The sequence below is a fragment of the Idiotropiscis lumnitzeri genome, chromosome 3 (genome assembly GCF_059441095.1).
Source record: "Idiotropiscis lumnitzeri isolate Australia: NSW breed Sydney's pygmy pipehorse chromosome 3, RoL_Ilum_1.0, whole genome shotgun sequence".
In the NCBI taxonomy this organism is placed as follows: Eukaryota; Metazoa; Chordata; class Actinopteri; order Syngnathiformes; family Syngnathidae; genus Idiotropiscis; species Idiotropiscis lumnitzeri.
Window position 1 is genome coordinate 79,169 of NC_142393.1, and position 25,199 is coordinate 104,367.

Genomic DNA, 25,199 nt, shown 5'->3' on the forward strand with positions numbered 1-25,199 from the left:
TATTGTCTGGATCATGTCAGCCTACTACCCCATTTAAAAAAACAATTACTAGATTTGAGTCCCCAAGCATGACTGCTCGTGCCCTTCAAGTCAGACGCCCCCTACTGGCTCAAATGTATACATGCAGCAACTCTCCCACGCCCTCCAAACTGTTCCATTGCCAACTAGCTTTTGAACTTGAGCGTTCCACAGGACATTTTGGCCTCGTGTCCCCCGAGAAGCGCTCACAGCTGGCGTGCAGTAGGAAGTGGCCAATAACTGCTCACTTCCAAAAACGTCAAGACATTTTTTGCATCTCTGCGCCAGCAGCTGCAGGAGGACGTATTGTTTTATGCAGACAGAGCATCATTCTTTTCGCTTTTCCATTAAAGTTGTCAGCTATTAATAAGCACCTCTTTTGACCTCTTTTGTCAACAAGAGTGACATCTACAAATAATATGCTTGAGGAGAGACAATGGGGAGTTCCCTGGGATTCAAAACAACAGGATGAGGTTCTTCATATCTGTGCGCGTGTGCGCGCGCGTGTGTTCGTACAGTCAGTCGAGTTTGTGTTTTGAAGTATCCTACTTTAAGGACTGTGTCCGGTTGTGAGTACAAATTCAAAGACAAAGAAATCGGTCGCCTTAGAACATTTATAAAAAAAAGAGCTCATGAATACCAAATGGTCACACAGAGAAACGTTTTGCTTCCTCTTTTGGTTTCACTCGGTGCCAAAGTGCTCCTTTCACAATGCTGAGCAGGTAAGCAGACGTATTTCATAATCCGTCTTGTAGAGTGACAGAAATTTTAGGTGTTCATAATGTACCTTTTCCATATGACTGTGAAGTTAATCATGTATATATTTTTTATTAATTAACCAATAGTTGAATGAAATGAAATTCAATGCTGAATGCAAAAATATAAATCAACTTTTGTTTACAACAGCTGCAGCTGTAACAAAGCGCTTTACATAAAGTCGCATTAATTCAATAACAAAGACGGTGAAAGCGGTAAATCGAAATCCAACTCAATGATCCTAACACCAAATTCCAGTCTACACAAGGAAATAGCGAAAAGAATAAATATGTGTCTTCAAACGAGTTCTTGCCGAACATTTAATGGAAGCTCTTCCCAGACGGCAACACGTTTTTAGTTTTTGCTCTTAGGTGCTCACTTTACTTCCGAAACTGTTGCAGCACGCGCAACTCGTCTGCATCCTGCTTCTGTTCTCGGAAACTGTTTTGTGTTTTCAGGTCAGCAAGGCATCGCTTCAGATCAGCCCCTCAGGCGACTGATGAAGAGTCGAAACCATGCGCTCGATTTTGCTCGTGATGATGGTGAGCTCAAGTTGCTTTCAACGTCTCGCTGTTCAGAACTGAATCTTCCATGTGACCGTATCGCGTGCGTTGTGAACAGGTGCTCGCAGTGTGTCGCTTCAACTTCGGTCGGGCAAAAGTTGAAGCAAACTGTGACCAAAATGTGCAATTGAGCTGTTTGTGTCGCGACAGCACGCCTTTCCTGGTGCAGTCCTGGTACAAGGTTTGTGAAACGTTTTGGCCTCTCGGCAACCTGACTTTTGATTCTTTGTAACGCAAGATGTTGTTCACAAAACGGACAGATGAGCGCAAATGGGAGACGTTTCCTCATCAGCATCGCTGACGGCCACGTGGAGAAGGCGGCCCGTTCCCAGCGGGCTACCTTTGGCAAGAATGACAGTCTGCTTCTCCCCGCTGTGACGCCGCATGACTCGGGCGCCTACAAATGTGTCATCACTGCAAGAGTAGGCGGTCGAAATAAAGAATGCATGCTCGACCTCGTGGTTCACGGTAGGTGGTGATGATGTGCTTTAGGCCTGCACGATATGCGGATTTAACATCGCGATTGCTATGTGCGCATGCGCAATAGTCACATCGTAGGACGTGCGATGTTTCTATCTTTTTTATTTATTTATTTTTTTAGAACACGGAAACTTTTGGTTCGTTTCATAAAAGCAGCACGCTACACTATGCTCTTCATTGTAGAGACTACACAGACCGTCTTGCTCACCCCCATGCTAATTAGTCAATAACTTTTCACGGGGTGAAAGTGAAACTCAACAGCATCACGAAAGAGTGGTTTAAAAAAAATGATCCGCACGCTCGACAAAAGGTATAAAATGCCGTGCCGCACGTATTTCTATCGAGTGGCCATCCCAGAGCTGTATAATAAACAAAGCAAAGACTTCCCAAACGGAGCTATTTGAGTCACCTGGTGAAAAATTTTCTAGTTTCAATATCGCAATGTACATCGCAGCCTCCACAAAAATCGCAATGTAATTTTTTTCCAATATCGTGCAGCCCGAGTCCCGACCGAGGTTAGCAAAATAACGCTCATCAAGTCGGCCCACTTGAATCCTGCATTTGTCTTGACATGACATTGCAGGCCAGCAGCTTTCTGACGGCTTCTCAGACGACCTCAGGAAGGAAGTTGATTGTGGTTAACACAAAAGAACAATGACAACTTTATTCCACCATGTCACAAGTGTGCAACTTGTTTTCATTGCAGAGTTAGGCTAAGAAAAGACAGTGTACGAATGAAAAAAAAAAAAATGTCCTTCGCGCTCCAATAACCACCATGACCGTTAGAGTCGTCGGCCCAAGTGTTCATTTGAAAATGTGTTTTTTGTTTTTCAATTGCATACAATATTTCACAAGAATTATTCAAAGCCAACAAGAACTTTCTGCGTGGCAAATATGCTTGTCTGTATACACGTTACGTTGTATTGTTCTTTGGACAAAAGATCTTTTCTGTTTTCTTTGTTTTACTTCAGCTTGTGCGACCAACACACCGACAACGACAATGACAATGACAACGACAAATGTATTGCTCAACATCCCAATGCCAAGCGCCGGTAACACAAGTCAACCTGGACAGGAGCTGCCGCTGCCGTTCACGTGGAGCGTTTTGGGCTGCTTGGCAGTCGGCTTGGCCAAAGTGCTCGTTTCATGCACAAGCGTTCGGGTAAAAATGGCAACCAAAACGATGCATCGCCATCACCCTCGCAAACGTTCCGAGCGTTCTGTCAACAAAGCCTGCCATGATGCTAAATATTGCCAATGACTGTGATTGTAACGATACGCGGGGGAGTCTGCGAAAATCTGGTCATGTGACTTCGGCGACGGCGGAGAAGGAAACCCTAAAACGATGAATCGCCAAGCGAGCCGTCACGAGGCCCGCCTCTTCCGTCTGTTCGTGTTCATTTGTGACGAGCCACCGTTTCCTGTCGTGTTTCCGCTTCGTATCCGTAACAACAGTTGCGTCGCCTCTGAAGCAACTTTCCGTCCACTTTGAACGTCTTCCTTTCTTGTTTTGCTGATTTTCTTCCTTGTCACTCACTGTGCAGGTCATTCAAGCTTGCTGGATGTGATCTTCCGGAGCCGGGTCAGCAACGTGTCGCCACCAAGGAGCACATAAGTAGACCTGGGCCTGTTCTAAAAATACTTTGCCAGTAATGGGGCATTGGGATTTTCTAAGAATGTTGTAAATTCAGCATTTGAAAAGGTGAACGCCAGAAAAGATTTACTATAAAAGTCAGTTGTTGGCCATTTGTTTCCTAATTGTTGTGAAAAATGATTGGCTTAACCGATGTCTTCCGATAAATAAATATCATTCATTAATATTATTTTGCAAACAAAAGCAAACTGTGTTGTTGCAAAAGTGTGTGTCAAGCTGGTAGGCCTTCATATCAATGAGTTCCCAAAATGTCCGAAAAGGTTCCTGAGTCCAGTCCTAAACTTTGGGCATGTTTAACATTGTGACAAAGTTGTGATCATGTTTGCGGAATGGCGGCCGTTGAAAGTGTTGCAAAAGAAGTTGAAATGGCGTCGCTCAAAAGAGATCTCCGTTTGTGGGCTTTGCTGCAACCTCACTTTGAAATTTGTGCCAAAGTGGGACCAAAGAAAGCTCCCTCTCATGATTAGGGTTTAGATTTTTCAGATTACATTTTTTCCTCACTGCAATCCCGCTTAATTTGAAAGGATCAAGTTTTGGTCGTTGTTTTTTAAATAATATGCATAGCTCATCACCTACTGGCAAGTCCTCCAAAACACAACTGACTTCCAAATTTTAACGAGGCTAGTCATTGAACAACAATTCGGATGCTTATTTGTCATATGCACCGTAAAAAGAAAAAAATCATACAGTGTTGCAATGAAAATCTTCGCCGGTTTATACCCACTCATCAAAAGGCGATCGATTAAAGAAACACAAGAAATGTGACCCAAGAAGAAATTACAAAGATGTATTAGTTTTTGGTCGCACTTAAGCTAATGCATAAATGAATAATGGAAAATAATATAACATGCAAATATTATGTAAGAGGTACTGCACGTGTATGAGCAGGATTGCCCAATATCAGTTCGATCGTCTAACATTATCATATTTGAAGACGCCTCTTTGTTTCTGGAAGTCAATCAATGTGATAAGGCAAGCGTGCCAGAAAAAAAAACATTCAAATGACAGTTAAAAAAAAACTTCTGGCAGAGGTGCGTTTTTCAGCACCTTTCCAAGAGCCGCCCCATAACCCCTGTTGCTATGACGACCGGGTGTCATCACCACGGGCAGACTGAGCACACCCCCAGCGTGGCGTCTCATCAAGTAAGGAGAGGAGAAACTAACACATTGTCAACAAAAAGTCCGTAGTGTAAAAAATGATAGGGTGACAAAAGAAAGTGTCAGATAAAAAATGAGAATAAATGAATAATTAACGGTTTACAATTGTGTTCGGTAGTGCGGATATGGTACCCTTCCGGCCTCGACCCGCAGGCCTGATTCCTAAAAATGATCGCCCGCGCCTCGTGTTTGTTTTCCTGGCGAATACATCATAAACTGTGCTGCGACATCATGAAGGCCGAAAAACTCTTCTTCGCAAATAGGAATTAAATCTGTTTTACTGCTGAGTGAAAACAAATAAAAATAAATAAATACAATATACAACTTTATTTATAAAACGCAATTCAAACCGCCGGAGTTGTAACAAAGCGCTTTCCATATAGTAGTGCCATATAAATGAATAAAAGGTCCTTTAGCCAGCAGATGGCGGTACCACTACGATGATAATAAATCCATTGATGTCTTCAGTCTTGGACGCTCATCAAAGTAGGGCTGTTCGATTTTGCCCAACAAGAAAATCCCGATTATATTCTCTCAAACCTGATTTTCCGATAACGATTATGATTTCTTTGTAAATTAAATCATGAAAAATGAAGTATTTTGAATGTCTTTTATTTAAACTTAATATTTCTTCATTTGAACTCAAAATGCCAGTCCATTTAATTTAATACACACGGAACATTCCTTTGGGATTGACAGCAAATTACTTATACAACAGACTTCAGATCTGTTCTGAATGAAACCAATAATGAAAGAAGAAAGTGCAAATACCATCGGAAACGAAATCAAACACGAGAGAAAGTAGTCAGTCAGTCAGTCTGTTAAAAACAAATTGCTTGTGCTCACTGCAACACACTTTGCACCGGGGATTTTTTTGTTTGTGTCCGTCTTGTTAAAACTAAAACCATTTCCGCACTACAGACATACTTTTGCCCGATTTATTAACTAAATGCTCACTTGCCGAAGCAAACGTAGCAGAATCGCCGGTAGCCGTGGTTGTTGTTGTTTCGGACTGCGCGCTCGGGAAGGAAGCGGTAATACACTGCAGTCAGGCCAGCCTCCACTCGCAAAGACGAAGTCAAGCCAGCGGCCACTGTTATTTTTAATACTGCGGATCACGGTGCATTACGGTAATGCGCCGAAAGCGCTTGATGAGCGCTTGCTGTTGGCCACCTTCAAAATAAAAGCTGTCAAACTCAAAATGCACGTCAGTGGTTTGGATTTAAAATAATGTTATTAAACTTCTCTGTTCAGGGGGAATGCAAACTGTCTCAGAATTGCACCAATAAATGTTCTGAATTGAGATAGAAAGATAAATTAATGTTAACTGTGCATCAATGGCTGACATTACAACTGATTTAAAAAAAATATTAAAAATTAAGTTTTTGTTATCCCGCAACCAGACCAGTGCTGGGGAACACTAGGTCACCCCAGGTATAGGTGGCACGGTGGCCGACTGGTTAGCACGATGGCTTCACAGTGCAGTGTGGAATTGATTCCGGCTCCGGCATCCTGTGTGGAGTTTGCATGTTCTCCCCTATATATATACATACATATATATATATATATATATATATATATATATATATATATATATATATATATATATATATATACATATATATATATATATATATATATATATATATATATATATATATATATATATATATGTATCCCCCCCACACCCCCCGTCCTTTCGGCATCTGTGGCCAAATAACAAAACTTTATATATATATATATATATATATATGAGATGAACGCAGACAGTCTAATTGGGATTTGTGTTGCTGAAGACTAAAAGTTTTGCTATTTGGCTAATTTTAGTCTTCAGCAACACAAATCCCAATTAGACTGTCTGCGTTCATCTCAGGCACGTGTGTGACCATTCCCATTTAACATGAGTGTGAATGTGATTGGCTCGTTCCGAACACAGCCACATCCCAATTCTAAGAGAAGCATATTGTCTCCATTTATTTTGGGTCGCCACTCGGATATTGTTTTGACATTATTTGCGTTACAAGATCATTTGACAACAAGCTACATTTTGGTGAAAAATATTTGAAAAATGAAGCTGTGAGCTTTTTATCACCACCTCCCAGTTACAGTTTGATGCCAAAAAACAAAAACAAAAAGACATGACGGCAAGTGAATTACACGCTGCATACTTAAGAAGTGCACATATATTTGCGGCAGGCAAAAATTTCAAATACTGAATGCAAAATGCCATTGGTGAGCTAACAAATCGCATTTGGTCATGTTGTCACACTTGGACAGACAGACAGACAATACTCATAGGCATGTTTCCTACTGCTTTTCCTTTTATTCCGTTGTCTGTCTATCTATAAAATAAACTACTCACTAGGTCACGTCAACTTTTTGAATTGCTTTTTGTTTTTGCAAGCCTGTGTGTTGTCGAATTTCAGTCGGCAGCTGCTCGCTCAGCATGAGTGTGAATCTTTTTTTGCAGGTCAAGTCTGAAGATGCAACACGCACGCCTCCCGTTGAAGTGGGAGAGGCCTGCTTTAGGAGAGCCGAGTGTCCCGCGCAACTATTTGACACCTCCGTACGAGGAGTTAACCTGTAGTAGAGCATGTGGTTAATCTTCTCCACACACTTGCGGAGGCTTTAAAGCGCTGCCTGCCAGCTTGCTTGCTGCCACTCGAGAGCAAACGTCAACTCGTCAACATGAAGATGTCGCTTGTGTCCAAGAAGTTGTGGTGCGTTCACAAAGTGCTCGTGCTACTGATCAGCCCGCTGCTTTTTTCCCCTTTGCTTGTCGCCTTGCCCGAAAAGGTGAGTGAGTTGCTTGAAGGCGATTCATCTTGGCCATTTGTGACACGCATTTTTGTTGCGTTGTCTTGTTGTGCTCAGGAAGGACGATGTCTTTATGTGGTGCTTCTCATGGCCACGTTTTGGTGCTCGGAGGCGCTCCCTCTGGCCGTCACAGCCATGTTGCCCATCTGCCTCTTCCCAACGCTGGGCATCATTCCGTCGCAAAAACTGTGCCCTCAGTACTTCCTGGAAACCAACTTTCTCTTCTTAAGCGGCCTGGTGCTGGCGTCGTCCATTGAGGAGTGGGGACTCCACCGCAGGATAGCGCTGAAGGTCCTCACCATTGCGGGAGTCAAACCAGCCTGGTAAGAAAATCCAATCAGCGTTGGAAGCAACGATTCCCATCAGTGGTGCGCCGGGAGAGACTTTCATTCATTTGTCTGATTGCTTTCATGTTCCATTTTCTTTTATCTCTGCCGGCGACATTTGCTGGCGGGAAGAACCAACAAATACTCTTCTATTGGATGTCAACTCGTAGCCAGTCTCACCACCGGAAAAATCATGCGGCCAGTATGCAAGACAAATGTAGTGAGACAAAATTGTTTGGTGGTGTTCCTGGGCTCAACAAAGATGGACAAACATTGTTGCGACCAAATCCTGGAGAATGAAACCATTTCTTGACATCAAGGCCTGCGCTTTACACAGCAACGTCACGGCACACCGACAAACAAAATAGTCGCGAGAAGTATCGAAAAATGAAGCAAGCGGAATGCAAAATGATCTGGTTTTGTGAGTGGGCTTTCAATCGGTTGGTCTCCGTAGCAACGACGTTCGTGCGAGACGTCTGTTGTGTACGTACGAGACTTTGCTTGACAGTCGGACAATGTGATATTTTTGTTGGCGCCACGGCCCACATTTTTCGCACCTTTCCAGGCTCATACTGGGCATGATGATGACCTCGTCCTTCCTGTCCATGTGGCTCAGCAACACGGCCACGACAGCCATGATGCTCCCTATCGCCAACGCCATCCTGGAGAGTCTCTACGGTGATCTGGAGAGTCTTAAACAAAAATGCAAGCCCATGGTCGATCGCGACTTTGACGTCGGCAATGGTGTGTTGAACGATTGATGGTGACGATGTTTGCGCGCAGATTTTTTGTAGTCGTTGGTTCAGGATGACAGTCGTCGGACATTATGTAACATGCCCAAGACAGTTGCTTTCTAAGTGGACCTCGTCTACATTTGAATGCGGATGTAAAATATACAGTTGTTGCGCCACAAAGTTGATCTTTAAGTATTAATCGATCGTCGTACTGAGAAAAAGTCAGAATGATGAATCTATCATTTGCATCTCATTTGTTTTTGCTTGCCATGTACGTACTTGCCACAATCTTTGCCTTCTTTCAGGTCCGTCCACTAAAATGCGTCCGCTGCCCTCGGTGGCCTCCGAGAAACACATTTTATCACTCGAGGGGTAAGTTGAACAACGTTTTTCATTGCTATAGCGAATCTCACGGCACAGCAACAAACAGGAATGTCTCCCACAAAAACGAAATGATGATTTTGTTGCAATTCACTTTGCACCTTCGTCATCGATTGACGAGAAAATGCACGATTTGAAGTCAAATAAAGTGAATTGACATTTTCATACCAAGTTCAATTGAATCACTTCTGGCGACACATCTGATGATCTTTCATGGCAAACTATCGTAGCAGTGGCGAGCTAGCTTTCTGTAGTAAAATGTGAAGTCTCCAGGCAAGGTCGAAAAAAAATAAAAGATTTGCTTTGATCTTTTTGCTTCTTTCAATGTCCTCGCGATGCGGATGCAAGCGCTTCAAAAAGCTTGCGACACCTCAACCATACTTGACTGTCGTCAAGAGTCATGCTCAGTGTCTTCAAAAGGTTGGCCGCAGCTGAGGAGAAGGACACGAGGACAGCCGAGGAGCTCCAGCGCGAGGCGGAGAATCAGATGCGCGTTTGGAAAGGCTTTCTTGTCTGCATCCCGTACGCGGCCAGTATTGGCGGAACCGCCACACTGACGGGAACGGCGCCCAACCTCATCCTCATTGGACAACTCAAAAAGTAACGCGCTCTTTGACTTCCTGGAAGTGGACCTGGCCGGCTGGCTTTGTTTTTTTCATCATTTCATTTGTTCAGCTATTTTCCAGAGTGTGATCTCATCAATTTCGGCTCTTGGTTTGCATTTGCCTTCCCGCTCATGCTCCTCTTCCTACTTTTGGGATGGCTTTGGATCGCGTTTCTCCACGGAGGCTTGAACAGACGGTAAATGCACGGCGGACATTGCATCCCAGCTTAGTCTTTGCGCAGATATTTTTATTGACACCTCTGCAAACGCACACTGCACGTCATCGGGCTGCCGCTCACGTCTTCCGCTTGGGAAGCATTCGGGTACGACCAAATTGTATCGAAGGCCTGCCTGCATGGACCTGACGTCATATGGACTTTTGAGACTCAGTCAGTGTCAGGGCAAAGCTGGCTTTAGGTTTCAGGCTGGATAAGACAGAAAATTGAAAGAAAAACGGAATCAGGCAAGGAGCTCGTTTGAATACGAGCAGACTCTTTTTTGATCCGCCACGTTTCCCTTTGACAAAAACCGACGATCTTGTTTTGTCAGTTTTGCAATCCTGCCATTTCAGAGAGAGAGGCTCGCGTGATGCTACACATAACCGAATACCGTACATGCAAATATTTGTTTTTTCCAAACGCGATGAACAGGTCAATCTGTCGTTGATCCAAGTGTGAACTTGGGTGACTTTCTGTCGTGCACGCAGCCTTTTCCGTGACGTCGAGTGTTTTGCTCCACCGTCCATCGGCAGTCACGTTCCATCTTGTTTGAATAATCTCGCTTAGTTTGTCATTAACTCTTGGAATGCTTTTGCTTTCTGCAGCTTGTGCTTCAAGAAGCACAACCAACGAGAAGAGGAAGAGGCCCAAGCTCGGGCCCTCATTGAAGAAGACTACAGAAAACTCGGGCCCTTAAAGTGAGGACCCATGTATGTCTTCAAGCCAAAGTGATGAGCTGACAATTTGTCTTTGGAAGGCGACGGCCTCAACAAACTTTGCTCCGTTGCAGTTTTGCAGAGATGGCCATCTCGTTCTTCTTCGCCTTGTATGCCGTTCTCTTGTTCACAAGGGATCCGAAATTCGTCACCGGCTGGTCTGTGTTTTTTAAGAAGGGGTAAGGAAGCGGCGCTCGACTTTTGTCATTGCGCCCTCTTCGCAAGTGACTTTGTGTTTCCTCCTTTGCAGCTACGTGTCAGACGCAGTCACCGGTGTGGTCATTGTGTCCGTATTATTTTTCTTCCCCTCGCAGAAACCTTCTCTGAGCTGGTGGTTGGATCCCAAAGGTCAGTGTGCTCGGCCCTGTGCGGCCATCTTGACACATTCGCATTTCAAGACTTTAATGCCGCAAATATGACAAATTCCGCCATCATGATGACTTTTTAGGATTGGAATTGATCATTGCTGTTGGTGACATGCCCTGGAAAGTCAAACTGATGCAATCAATTTTTAGTGACGCTACTAATGTGGCACAACGGTGAACATTTTTGCAAAAGGTTGAACCTCATTTTTGTGGAAACCTAATCAAAAAAGCGGCTGTTTTTTTTCCCATTCCAATTCAATCTGTCCACGGTCATCTTTCTATTTCTGCCTGGAAGTCGAAAACTGATGAGAAACAACGAGTTATTGATTCCATACTTTCGGCAGCGCTTTTCTCGTCAGCATTTCGGGCCCGCCCAATCTGTCCGAGTCGGCCAAACGGCGTCGAGAACGGACTTCCTGGTGTGTGTGTTGATTAAATTTCAGTGGAAATGAACGAGGGTCGGCCTGAAATACTGACGGGAAATGCGCGACGGGCTGACGATGCCCACTTCTGTCTAAAATCTTTCTTTTTTTTTTTTTTGCACTTACAGCAACTAATCCAGGGGTGTCAAACTCATTTTTGTGGACGGGCCACATCGTAGTTGTGGTTTCCCTCAGAGGGCCGGTATGACTGTGAACCCATATAAATTGATTGGAAAGCCAGTTTTGAAATCAGAAGCTAGTAAGTAATTGTTCAACATTTTTTCAATTTATTTTAAAAGGGGAGGATTGGTAACAAATAAATGGCAATACCTCATATCTCAATGTTGTTAAAAGTGAAGAAAATATGCTAGAAATTGATTTGCCCTTTGCGGGCCATATAGAATGAGGTTGCGGGCCAGATCTGGCCCTCGGGCCTTGAGTTTGACACCTGTGAGCTAATCAATGCGTTAAAAAGTCTCGCGTGACGTAGTCGCGGCTATCGTTGTGACTGCTACTCAACATTCCAATCAGAGCTCATCCGTTCATTTTCCGAGCGGCGTATCTTCACACCGGTCGCGAGCGTGCTGATGCCTATCGCTACTGTCTTGAGGCGAGAAGCGAGGCGATGCCAATCGCAGACGGCTCATTTGAAAGAAAAATGCTAGCGTTGGCTCGCCTTGTGCTATCCAAACGCGTTCCCAAAGCTTTGCTGATGTTGCCAACTGACCAAGGTTATTTTAGTAAACAAAACCTCACGACATAACTAGAAAAAAAAAGGAAACTAATTTTGGTTAAGGAAATGATGAAAATGATTTAGAAAATTGAAAACTAACTGACACTACATTTTATGTTTGTAAAACTAACTCCAATTGTAGAGAAAATGTTTGTTTTCATCTTTGGCATTTAATTTGTAATCGAGCATTTGGCTTGATTTTAAAAGCTTTTTTTTCGATATTAACGGCACGGATGTTTCCCAGAAAAGGTTGAACAGCCGTCTGAGAGTTGTCGTCTTCTTAATGTTTGTCGCACCAAAGTCTTCAGATAACGTCACTCCTCTGAGACGAGTTTGTGTGCGGCGTTGGCGTGACTGACTCAGCCCGAAACGCAACACGTGGTAAAAAGTGCTTTTTTCTTTTTTGCTTCTTTTTGCTAAATATATAAAGCATAGAAAAAAGTATTCTGTACAACCGGATTCAATACTACAAGAATTCAACCCACAAATGCACTTTAGAATTTGGCAACTTGGCAAACACGTCGTCCGAGCTTGATTAGAATTCGAGTGCCCGCGTCGAACTTTTGAAGCATCACTTGTTGTGATTTAAAGGACCGCTTAAAACCGCAAAGTGTTCCCTGAAATATCAAAATGTTTTGAAATCATATTTTTGTTGTATTTTCACTGCACCGTATTTACTGTCTTCTTTTTTTAACTCTTGAACAAAACATTTTTTGTAATGAAAACTGAGAATAAAACTAATTTAAAAAATTAACAAACCCGCGATAAAAACAAATTAAAACTAAGTACATTTAAAAACAAACTAACAATGATAGAAATTCCCAAACTATAACAACCTGGAACTGACTTACGTGAAGCTAAATTAGTGTATGATAACTACAGAAAAGGTACATTTTACTTGAATGTGTTTTTTTTTTGTTTTGTTTTTTTCGATTAAACGTCGAATTTTTGGATGCCAAAATCTGTCGCTTTTTCGTCTGGCGCACCGCAACGCAATCTCGTAGGTGGCATCAAACAATTTTCTAAATAAGGCCACAAGCTGGCTCTTATCTTGCTTCTCGGAATCTGTTGTCACCATTTTGATGGAAGTGCCCGAAATGTTTTCAGTTTCAAGTTTTCTTTTTGGGAATGTTCAAGTGAAAATGAACAAGTGGTCACCAGGAAAGAAATGTTGCCGAATTTTCAAAAATTGCAAACTGCCTAGTTGTTTCGACGTTTTACTCTGAACTTGTTTTTACACGTGACGATCAAGAAAAGTTCACGATGCTCTCCGAGTTGTGCGCCAATCGAGAACGCCAAATGTCGCTTTCGTTGTGGCCGCCGGCGAACCCTTGAGCACATAAATTCTTGATTTCCTTGCAGCCCGATCGGATTGCGTTGGACCTCCGAGGTTCTTCCGTGCTTAATTTGTGTCTGAAGCTGCTGCAAAATATCACAAGTCAACTCAGGAATGTTAATAATGTCGATTAGCCCGCGTCTGGAGTTGCGACAACTGTACGCTTTTGTGCGTTTCACTGATCGGGATAATCTCTCAAAGCTCGTTGTGGTGCCTTGTGCCTGTTTGGGACACGTGCAAGAGCTTGATCGTTTTTTTAAGCTCAGCTGGACAAATAAACAGCTGGAGACGAGCGAAAGCAGGCAAACAAAACAAAGTTCTTGAATGTTCCCTCAGCTTCAAATGAGCCGTACGTTCCGCTGCTGTCGTGGAAGAAAGCCCAGGAGGCCGTTCCTTGGAATATCATTCTGTTGCTTGGAGGCGGCTTCGCCATGGCGCAAGCGTGCGAGGTAAAATTCACGTTCAGTCGTGCTGCTCATCTCTTAGGCGACACATCATTTGCGTTTGGTGCTTTGTCATGTTGTGAAATTTGACCTTTGACCTCTTCGGTAGGAGTCCGGACTGGCCTCCTGGATTGGAGGACAACTCCAGCCTTTGGCCAAAGTCCCGCCTCCCGCGGCCATGATGTTGATCACGGCCTTCGTGGCCTGCTTCACCGAGTTCGCCAGCAACACCGCCACCATAATCATATTTTTACCGATAATTGCCGAACTGGTGAGTGGCTTAACCGGGCGACGTGTTGTCACCCTCAAATGGGGAGTTACAGTTGCAGTCACAACTTTCACTCACCTTGGGCATGAATGCGCGAGGTGTCTACTGTAGCGGCCAAAAATAACGGTCGCAGTACACACAAAGAAACTCCGACGCTCATCAATAACCTCTGACACTAATTTAAAATTTAAAAAAGTGGTTGCTAAGTGTTTAAATGCATCAAAAAGCCAAACATTCATACTAAGAAAAAATTGTCACTCAGAGAGAAAAAAAAGCCGGAATTTTCTTCCATTTTCACACCCAAGAAAACACAAATTAGTTTGCATAATCACACAAAATGTGCCCATCCTGGCGCTAATTGCTGCTAATTGCAAGAAGCCCCCCGAGCTCGCCCCCCAGTTTTGTTGAGCCTCTTTTATACAATGATTCGGATCAAAGAATGTCTGCAGAAATGTGTCTCTTGGGCAGAGAGGAAAGCGCACAAAGTTCAAAAAGGAACATTGCTAGCTTGCTTGCTAGCATTGTTTTTAGCATTAGCATACAAGCTAATCACAAACGGCGAACATTCAGCAGCAACAGTTTCAAAGCTTGATATCGACATCTTAAAGTGTGACAAGGAATGTCGTTAAAAGGCTGGAAAAATATTCAATTTTAGAATTGGAGAACTCCTTGATTACTTCCATTTCACGATGGAGCAGCAGAAGCAAACAGTGTTTGCCTGCGAGCATTCTTGACTTTTGACCCCCAAAAAAAAGAAAACATCAGAAAAGATTCTTGTTCTTGCTGTTAAGTTGTGTTGCAACAGACATGATCATGTTTGAACTCTGTTAGTCATTAACCCTTATTGTCTCTAATCATTATCTCGCTGCTTTGAACAAAAATGTTTTGAACAAAAATGCGCACGCCCCATTCAAAGATTGTTTACAGCAAGTAAAATGCCAGTTCATCTTCAATTTATGCAGGCACTCAGAAAGTGTTAAGATAGATTAGCATTGTGTATATATATAATTATCATTTGTTTTTATATATTTAAAGTATAAAATGTTCCCTCCATCCATTTTCTGAGACGCTTCTCCTCACGAGGGTCACGGGTGTGCAGGAGCCTATCCCAGCTGTCGTCGTGCAGTCTCCAGGGTTCACCCAGGACTGGTCGCCAGCCTATCGCAGGGCACACAAAGACAAACAAGCATTCACACTCACATTCACACCGAGGGGCAATTTAGAGCGACCAATCAACCTAGCATGCATGTTTTTGGAATGTGCCAGGAAACCGGAATACCCAAAGAAAAGCCACACAGGCACACGGAGGACATGCAAACTCCACACAGGAAGGCCGGAGTCGGAATCGATCCCACAATCTCTGAACTGTGAGGCGAACGTGCTAAATTGTCTTATAAATATTATTCAAGTCAAGTGCGGTTCATAAGCTACAAATTTTACTGACATCTTAATATTCAGGAGGGCAGGAAAACATTCAGAAAAGCCATCAGGGGCGAAATGAGAAACCTTGACAAGAGACCAGAGATTATTGATGAGAGGTTTCTGGCATCCAAATTAATTAGCTCTCCTTGTTCTTATATACAGGGTGACCCAAAAAGATGCGTACCCATGAAAATTTCAATTGTGACTTTGATTAAAAAGCTATTTATTTCAAATTACAACCACACATTATTCAGTTTATGGAAGACCATTCACCAGAGTTTCAGCTATTTCTGTCGATTTTTAGTCAATTTATGGCTTTCCCAAGATGTGGGAAAGGACAAAAAGTCAACATTTCAACCTACTCGTATATTCAACTGCACTTCCACGTAGACGTATATATGCCTTCAGCCAAATATTAGTGCCGTACTGATGATCAAGATTGTGATTAAGAATCCCACTTAAGTTGGAGGCAGCAAAAAGTCAACGACTGCCTAGAACTCATGCGGGATTCAAAATAATGCCAAATTGAATGAATGTTGGCGAGCGGAAGTGAATCAGCATTTCATCGATGCAGCCCGACAAAAGCTGTTTAATTCCCTTTGTGTTCTGTCCTCACTCGTGTTGTCGGTAATTGAGTTGGATTTTATTTTCTGTAATTATGTCGCGGCTGTTTCTATTTTCTGCACATGCCTTGACACGGAATATAATAATATGTACACAACAGTTTGCAAACATCTCACCGTGTTGCGACCTGTTGCAAAACATTTCCTTGTTGTGTTTTTGAAGGCGTTTCATGTGTCGGTGAATCCGCTGTACTTCATGATCCCTGCAACCATCGGGAGCTCGTACGCGTTCATGCTGCCGGTGTCGACGCCACCCAACTCCATCGCGTTTGCATCCGGTCACCTCATGGTCAAAGACATGGTGAGATTGTGACTCGCTTGCTTCTTTTGTTTTTCCCGTTGCTTGATGTTCTTTGTCTGCCGTGTGCCGTCTTAGGTCAAAACCGGCGTTGTCATGAACATCGCGGGCCTGCTCTCAATCACGCTGGCCATCAACACGTGGGGCCGGGCCATGTTTCATTTGGACACATACCCCGACTGGGCTCGTCCTCTCAACCAATCTGCCGCCCTCACACTAAATGTCACTCTCTGATCTGACAAACAAGAAACAGACAACGGAGAGCATCAAATTGCTTGGAAGGAAATCCTCTTCCTTTCATCGCTAAGCCCTCCGCCCCTCAAAGTCATTTTGTTACTTTCAAAGGCTGCACACCATGCGTTACAACTTGCCACTTTTAACACATGCCATGTGATTTGCAATAAAACAAGGAATGAAACAAGATCATGTAAACGCTGTAAAATACCAAAATACTTTAACAGTAACTCACATTAATTTATTGTGACGGATCACAATATTGTTAAATGCATTACAAAATCGTTGAACATTGCGTCTTTCAAATGGTATCACGCGTTACATTGTGATCATATACCGATTGTGCACAACACTGCCCCCAAATCGCGTTCAATTTCAAATGTACTTATAATGTGAATGGGGGGGACCAATCATATTGATTTGTGTCATAAGTTCACCTTTTTTTTTTTGTAACTTTTGTATTTGTGTGGCTAATTTGGGCAAGCTAGCCCTTTTTGTGTATGAATGTGTGTGCGTGTGTGTGCGTGGTTCTCCAGATCTATAGCGGACAGCAATGAGGGTGGGGTCCGTGTTCTGGTCTAGAAGACGATTGCATTCATAAATAATTTGGATATAAATGTGACCTGATGTGTCTCAAAAGCACAAAAAAGTCTTAATTGCCGATGACACAACATTCGACTGCTTCTGGAGCAAACCTGAAACAGCTTCTGACTACTGTGGAAAATCGATCAAACACTCCGCAAAAATGTCACTGGAAATTTGAAGGAAAAAAAGCATATTAAACTAAGAAAAATAAGCAAAATCACTGAACATGAACATTTCATTTGACAAGATTTTGAAAAATGATAAATACTACAGCGGGCTTGAAATGAGTCGTTTTAAACTAGAAACAAGGAATGGGGTCAGTTTTCAAACTAGTTTCTTAAAATAAAGTTCACACAGGAAGGCCGGATTCCGGGATCGAACCGAACACTTGTGATCTGTGAGGCGAACGTGCAAACCAGTCGGTCACCGAGCCGCAAGACGGAAAATGAGCTTCATAAATAATAATAATAGAACAAAACTGGAACAGCACAAAGTCGCTGAAACTCATTCGACAAATTTTCCTAAAAGAAGATTAATAAAATGAAATTTGACTTATCTTTGAAAAAAGTCATAATTTTGTGCACGCATCAAATTGTTACTGAGGGATCAAGTGATGATGTTCATCATTGGATGACAACCAAAGTCAAGTCAAGTCAATTTTATTTGTATTGCCCTTAACGAAAATGGAAAGTGAAATGAAAGAATTAATTTGTTTCAGGTGTTAAATCGAAATAAAGAGCTAAAACGCAGTCGCGTCTAATTGTTTTCATTCTTGTCTTTTTCATTTTTGTTCTTACGAGATTATGCAAAATGTTTCAATAAAAAAGCTCATTTCAGCACCTTTGATTGTTAGTCAGCCATCTTAAAATGTTTCAAGTGCTTGTTTTAAGCCTCACAGCGCTTCAAAGGAGCCGGTGAGACTCGTCAAGACTGCAAGTTCAAAGAAGATTATTAAATATCTTTAAACAAGCGCAATCGTATTGTCTGACAAAACTCATCAAAGCAAAATCAGCAAATTTGGCTTGAATATGAAAAATGATATCTTTCTTAGATTACACTTTTTGTATAAAAATAATTGCTTTGATATTAATAAACAAAAACCAAGTTAATTGTTTATGGCACTAGATCAACTAAACAGTGAAGGGAAATTCAATCGAACTAAGAGGTGAAAAAAAATTCCTTGCAGTAATAATTGTTTCAAAATGAAGTTGAAAGTCGCATATCGAAAAGGTCAAAAGTCCAAAATCCTAAATAAGCGACATGGTGTACAAAAGCAATAAAAAGTTTAAAAAAAAAAAAAAAAACAATTTGAATGATAACATGATCAAAATAGACGTAACCAACAAAACCGCTTTTTCTCAAACTGAACACGGAAATTTTCGGATCTCCTCAAGTTTCAAATAGCGGAAAGTATAACAAAACCTTCCCTGTCGCAATAGTCAGAAGCTGTTCGAAATTCAAGAAAGTTGCTTTGACTTGAAAGGCACAAAAAGTCCAAAAGACGAACGAACATAAAACAAAGGCGTGATTTCATTTGTGAAATCATTTCGAAACAGACGTTTCAATCACTTGCTGTGCTCAAAAGCACGTCAAGGACAAAAAGAAACGATAAAAAAATGAGTTCCCAGTCACGTGTTTGATGAACAAAATCAAACGCAGTCACCAGTGCAAAGCCGAACAAGATTGAAATGTCACCGAGTGTGGACTGAAGGAAGGACGGCATTTGTGTCGACGACATCAAATCGTGACTTTCTTCTACTCGGCTTTGAGCTGATGATGACAATTTAGGTCTTCTCTTCTTTCAAATCGTTTGACTTCCGTTTCCTGTTGTGTGTTGAAATGTTCCCGAAACAATTTGACTTGCGGCCAATGAAAAGCGATTCCTTTCAATGAATAAAGGTCAAAAAGACACAAACTCGCTCGCGACTTCTTTTTCTTTTTCTGAATGAAGCTTGGACAAAAAGTTGAAAAGTTGCGAGCGACACGTTTGCTGACGTTCACCAAATTGGACCTGCTGTCCTCTGCGGCCACGCGTGCGGCGTGCGGAGCGTCGGGAGTCACACGGCTCGCGCCAATGGTTAACTCGCACAAGGCTGCCGTGGTTACTCAGTGTCGGCGGCGTCGCTGCAAATTGTCGAGACCGCCGCGACAAAGTTGAGTCAACAAAATCAAATCTTGCTTCACTCGCTTTTCATTTTTCTTTGGAATTGTCTCAATCATGCGACCGATCAGGCGTGTTTAAGAAAAGGAAATTCATTTAGAATGATTTGTTTTTTTGGACAACAACAACTTCCGACGGGCCTCCCAAACGTGCTCCAACAAACGAATGACTTCTGACTTTTTCTTCTACAATCGACAACATATTTCAAATGACGTTCCGTCTTTCTCATTATGTTGCCGTTGATCTTTTCCTTACGAACCTTCCGGTGAACGAATATGTCGGCTTCCTTTCGTGGTTTCTTCTCTACTCGTGTTGTTGTCTTGACGTCAAGCTTTCCAATGTCATCGTCACATGATTCCATGTCAAGTTTCTTCCATTTCGAGTGCGCGTGGGATCAACATCATGACAGTGACTGTGCTCGTCCCACTTCCTCTTTTGTCCGTGGCACTTTGCAAAGTCTTTTTTCCTTCACATGCAGCCTGTGACAGCAGCAATGAAGTTTGCCACCAAGTGCGTCTTTGGGCCTCGCAGGTAAAAACGCCAAATGTCTCCATGGACATCAAATCGTATCCAGCAACATTTGTGAAGCGGTCAGTGTGAGTGCGTGCACCGAATCGTCACGTTGTTGTTGTTGAAAGTGTCCCTCGGGTTTTGATTGTGACCTTTCGGTGTCTTGAACTCCAATAGACACTGAAAAGCAATTTCTGTTGACGTCAAAGTGAAGAGCAAAAGTCTGCATGAGAAAAGCTTTCATTGGTCATTTTTTGTTTTTGCAAAGGCAGCTGCGGTTGCGTATTAACTTGAAGTCAGCTGATGATTAGCATGCCGCGTCTCATGCAAACATTTGGTTTGCAAGTTCACGTGGCAAGTTGTTGTTTTTTTGTGTGTCGGGATGACATTTGGCGGCACGTTGGACGACTGGTTAGCACGATGGCCTCACAATACGGAGGTCGTGGGTTCGATCCCGGGCTCCGGCCTTCCTGTGTCGAGTTTGCATGTGCTTGCGTGGCTTTCCTCCGGGTACTCCGGTTTCCTCCCACATTCCAAAAACATGCATGCTAGGTTGATTGGTCGCTCTAAATTGCCCCTCAGTGCGAATGCTTGTTTGTCTCTGGGTGCCCTGCGATAGGCTGGCGACCAGTTCAGGGTGTGACCCCGCCTACTTTCCGAAGATAGCTGGGATAGGCTCCAGCAACTCCCGCGACCCTCGTGAGGAGAAGCGGTACAGAAAACAACAAAATCAGGATGACGCTCTGAAGGAACAATTTTACTGTAAATTTAGGGTCGAAATTGAACAAAAAGAGCAAAAATTATATTTGAAGTCCTGCAACAATGAAAAACAGATTATAGTGTAGAGCACGTGTGAACAAAAAAGGGACGGATTGTTGTGTTGGTGGCATTTCCTTTCACGCAACAGGTGAACACACTTTTCCTTGTTTTGTGCTGACAATGTGAGTGTTGCTCTTGGGTATGAAGACTTTTGCAACCCACTGTAGTTACGTCAAAAACAAGGTGGATAAATTGAAGGAAGTCATGTGTACCTGTGCAATTAACACATCGGATATGATAATTAAGGAGAGTCTCATAAGTTTGGAAGTTTGAATTTGATGGTCGAAGTAGAAAGGTTTGAAAGATTATTGCTTCATTTATCTGAGACGAAAACTTTTGGAAACGACAACTCGGACATTAAACTGCTTAGAATAGCAGCCAAATAAATATCCAAGTCATATATTGAACAAATGTTTAGAATATGGCAACTGCCCAAATCGCAGGAAAATAGTTTGCTATCCCGTTGCAAAAGAAAAAAGATCCACACGTGAGGGTCCAAACGGTCGTCTTCAAAGTCTCCAACAAAGGAAACTTTGCTTCGGGCGTCTTCCAGTCATTTCGTTTGCTCGCAATGCCAAATTGGGAAAAATTCTGCCTCGGGTCGGCCCGGGCGTCAGCTGAGTCAAGTCAAACGATTCTGGAAAGGGAAACTGAGCCGCTTTGGTCCTGTTTGCAGGGTGAAGGAGCGACTTATGACATTCGCTCAAGAATTGTTCTTATGAACGCATTGAACGGCAACATTCAAGCCGCCATCAATGGCGCTCGCTGGAGTAAAACAAGAAGTGGTCGTCGTTCATAATTCTGCCAGAACCTCCAATTGGAGATGGACACAATCACTTTCAATGTTAGCACAATTCTCGCTCGACCAGCAAGTCATGCAAGCTTTGGAGGACTCGGGAAAATAGCAAGCGAAAAAAAAAAAAATGCATTGCGTGATGGAGTACCCGTGGTGTTAGTCTGAAAGTTGAAGGTGGCACCTTTCATTGTCATTAAGCATTATCGTGTTGCCCCATACAACTACAGTGTGTGTGTGTGTGTGTGTGTGTGTGTGTGTGTGAACAGGACAACAAGCTGCAGGGACGCCGCCAAGTCCTTCGTGTTCTACCTGTGGGACGTTTACTCTTCCGCTCAGCCTGCGGGCCGCCACCTGTGGACGCTGACGTCACTTTGTCTCACTGTGGCGGCCGTCACGGGCACGCTGCTGCACCACTGGCTCTCCAAAACGCTGCAATATGAGGCCGCCGCTTCGGCCCACGCGGCGCTGCTGTTCGGCGTGGCGACGCTGCTCGCCACCTTGGCGTGCCACCCGCTGCGCTGCGTGCTGACCTTGACGCTGCCCACCGTGTGCACCAAGCAGGGCCGCGAGCTGCTCGTGTCCGCCTCGGTCATGATCCTCGTGTGCAACGTCATCCCAAACATCAGCGTGAACGTCGGCGCGGTGGTGCGCACCCTCAAGTGCACCGCCGAGGGCTTCTCCAACACTTTGTTGAACTCGTCGGAGCTTTTGAACCTCGCCAGGCAGGACATGCTCGAGGAAGCCGTTCAAGCGAGGAAGGAGGACCTGAGCATCGTCACCAACTTGAGGACGTTGGATCACTTCACACATGTGGATGTGTCCGAGGTCAAGCGCAGGTTTACCAAGATGATTGGCCAAGTCCAAATGAACTTTTCCGAAATGAGGAGCATGATCACGCAGTGCAAATTGCTGTCCAACAGAATTCTGGCTGCCGTATTTGTTGCTTTGCTGATTTGGGAATCTGCACGCTACCTGAAATCATATCTGACATGCTTTCAATTCGATAATATCCCCAAGCAGCGCTGGCAGAATCAAGCTGACGCTACCGCCACATGCGGCACATTTCAAATCTGCAGTGGGGGCCGCACCCCCGGTGTCATCTCGATTCTGGTGGTGACGGTCTACTTCAGCGCCATCGCTTCCATCGCAGCTTTGGATCATGTTGTGTATCACACGGTTGAAGTCATTCTGCCGTGGCTGCTCGACTTCCCAGCCATGTCGGCCAGCATCAACGTCACTTATAAGGTGAGAATCGCGCGCATGGTCCGAGAATTTAAAAAGACGTCTTGCAGGGGTGGCCAACTGCTTCTGTTCGAACTGTGAAGTCATGATGACCTTTCATTGTTCTGCTTGCCACTAGACGTTGCTCAGCAAAGATGCGTGACACATTCAGTACATATGATTGCGCAGTTACTTCTTGTGGCAGACGGTGCAATGAACAATACAATACAAATTTATTTTTATGGCGAGGCCATTTAAAGCTTTGAACAGGCACCTGTTGCCATTCATGTTCGGCTTGACGTGGAGGACGACCCAAATGCAAGGAAGCGACGAGGCGAGAACGCAACTGCAATCTAGCCAGCCTCCACACGCAGAAACGAAGTCAAGCCAGCCGCCATTGTTATTTTTAAGATTGTGCATCGCGGTACATTACGGTAATGCGCCGACAGCGAGCGCTGTTGGCCACCTTCAAAATAAAAGCGAACCTGCTACTGCATGCGCGTCAGTAGTTTGGATTTAGAATAACTTCTCTGCTCACAGACAACCATGAGTTCACCTGGTGGGAACTGTCTCAGATTTGCACTAAGTAATCTTCTGAATTGAGATAGAAAGAAAAATTAATGTAACTGTGCATCAATGATATTACACCCGATTAAAACAAATCATTAAAAACTGGTCTGGTTGCAGGATGACAAAAACTTAATTTTTAATGATTTTTCGAAATCGGGTGTAAATCGATTTTTTTTTTTTTTTTTAGATTTCTTGGACCTTTTATTTTGAAATTCCACATCAGATTTCACTCAAAGTACATTGGTTGGATACCTGGGGTGGCCTGGTGTGCCCCTGAGGTAATCTGGTGTCAGGATAACGAAAACTACATTTTTAATGATTTTTCAAAATCAGGTGTAAGGGTAAAAAGTTTATACTTCTTGTCCTTTTGTTGTGAAATACCACATCAGATTTCAATCAAAATACTTTGGTTGGATATCTGGGGTGGCCTCGTGTGCGCCAGCACCTGTCTGGATGTGGGATAATGAAAACTGCATTTTTAATGATTTTCCGAAATCAGGTCTAAGGGTCAAACATTGAGATTTCGTTAGCCTTTTATTTTGAAATGCCTCATCAGATTTTAATGAGAGTACTCCACCTGGGTTAGCTTAGTGTGTCCCAGCACTGGTCTGGTTGCGGGATAACAAAAACTGAATTTTTAATTATTTTTTTAAATCAGTTGTAATGTCAGTCATTGAGTCACAGTTAACATTAATTTCTCAATTCAGAACATTTCTTGGTGCAATTCTGAGACAGTTTGTATTCCCCCTGGGTGGAAATATGGTTGCCTGTCCGCAGAGAAGTTTAATAACATTATTTTAAATCCAAACCACTGACGTGCAAGAATGAGTTTGTGAGATTTCACAGACTGTTCTGCCCCGGAACAAACTGCAGCTCTGGAAATTGTAAACCAAAGCTTGAACATGACAATTCAAACAACGAAAGCGTTCACAATGAGTGAAACGAAAGCATCACGACTTCATTTTGAGCTGTGACGTTTTTTGGAAAAATGTTTCAAAACACGGCTCAAGGCCGATTATTTGGCGTTGAGCAAATTGTCTGGCCGTGACTGTTTCATGAATTAATTAAAAGGCATGTCGTGATGCTTTAGTGCACAATTTCTGCCCCCTCCGCAGGTGCAATGGTTTCCACCCGCATTTTGCATCGTGCCACAATCGTGCATCACGCGACAGCTGACCGACTTCAACAAGTTGTACAAGTGGAACTTCAGTCCGGAAGCGACGACGTGTAATGCCGCCACTTCGGCTCCCAACGCGGGTGTGAGCGCGCTGCTCGCATGTTTGTGGCTAACGAGCTATCTACTGCTCTTCCTTGACGTGTTCGCCGCGAGGCTGCGGAGGAACATCTGTGCAGCTTTTTTTAAAAAGCAGGAAGAGAGGACAGCGGCGCTTTGGAACACAAAAGGCCGAGGAAAACCACCGGAGACGCTTTTGGTTGTCCGCGGATGACTTTAACCTTCCCGTGTTTTTCCTGACAGTCAAGAGGATGACGTGATCAAACAAGACGTTGCCGTTAGCGACAAGTCACTGTGAAGAACATCAACTGGGAAAGTTGAACCTTGTGGCTTTTGCGCAACATTTTTGTAACACTTCAAAGCACGTCAACGTGGTCCAAAAATCATTTGGCAAGTTCAAAGACACCAAAAGAATGCATCACCAAAAAATAACTGCAGTCAGGCCAGCCTCCACTCGCAAAAACAAAGTCAAGCCAGCCGCCACTCTTATTTTCAATACTGTGCAACACGGTGCATTACGGTAATGCGCCGAAAGCGCTTGTTGATGGCCACCTTCAAAATAAAAGTTATGAAACTCAAGTATGCTCGCCAGTGGTTTTGATTTAAAATAATGTTATTAAACTTCTATATTCACCCAGGGGGAATGCAAAATGACTCGGAATTGCACCAAAAATGTTATGAATTGAGAAAGAAAGAGAAATCTATGTTAACTGTAGATCAATGGCTGATATTAC

General features: G+C 43.4%; 2 protein-coding genes across 4 annotated transcripts; both read left to right on the top strand.

Annotated features, from left to right (window-relative positions):
- Positions 1–309: 309 nt before the first annotated feature.
- On the top strand, positions 310–17,903 carry slc13a3 (solute carrier family 13 member 3). Of its 2 annotated transcripts, XM_088290131.1 has the most exons (16): positions 310–1,316; positions 1,396–1,518; positions 1,598–1,805; positions 2,789–2,979; positions 7,504–7,769; positions 8,338–8,516; positions 8,812–8,878; positions 9,308–9,487; positions 9,563–9,688; positions 10,315–10,407; positions 10,500–10,604; positions 10,676–10,773; positions 13,618–13,730; positions 13,834–13,995; positions 16,201–16,338; positions 16,414–17,903. In XM_088290131.1, exons 1-16 carry the CDS (start codon positions 1,290–1,292, stop codon positions 16,567–16,569), a joined length of 2,232 nt encoding a protein of 743 aa, XP_088146257.1. In that variant the 5' UTR covers positions 310–1,289; the 3' UTR covers positions 16,570–17,903. The 2 variants fall into 2 exon arrangements, with proteins under 2 accessions (XP_088146257.1, XP_088146256.1); XM_088290130.1 differs by lacking the exons at positions 310–1,316; positions 1,396–1,518; positions 1,598–1,805; positions 2,789–2,979 and adding an exon at positions 6,498–7,425.
- A 1,869-nt stretch (positions 17,904–19,772) lies between these two features.
- On the top strand, positions 19,773–24,949 carry ocstamp (osteoclast stimulatory transmembrane protein). Of its 2 annotated transcripts, none has more exons than XM_088290132.1 (3): positions 19,773–19,846; positions 21,707–22,685; positions 24,347–24,949. In XM_088290132.1, exons 1-3 carry the CDS (start codon positions 19,788–19,790, stop codon positions 24,677–24,679), a joined length of 1,371 nt encoding a protein of 456 aa, XP_088146258.1. In that variant the 5' UTR covers positions 19,773–19,787; the 3' UTR covers positions 24,680–24,949. The 2 variants fall into 2 exon arrangements, with proteins under 2 accessions (XP_088146258.1, XP_088146259.1); XM_088290133.1 differs by lacking the exon at positions 19,773–19,846 and adding an exon at positions 19,863–19,905.
- Positions 24,950–25,199: the final 250 nt, after the last annotated feature.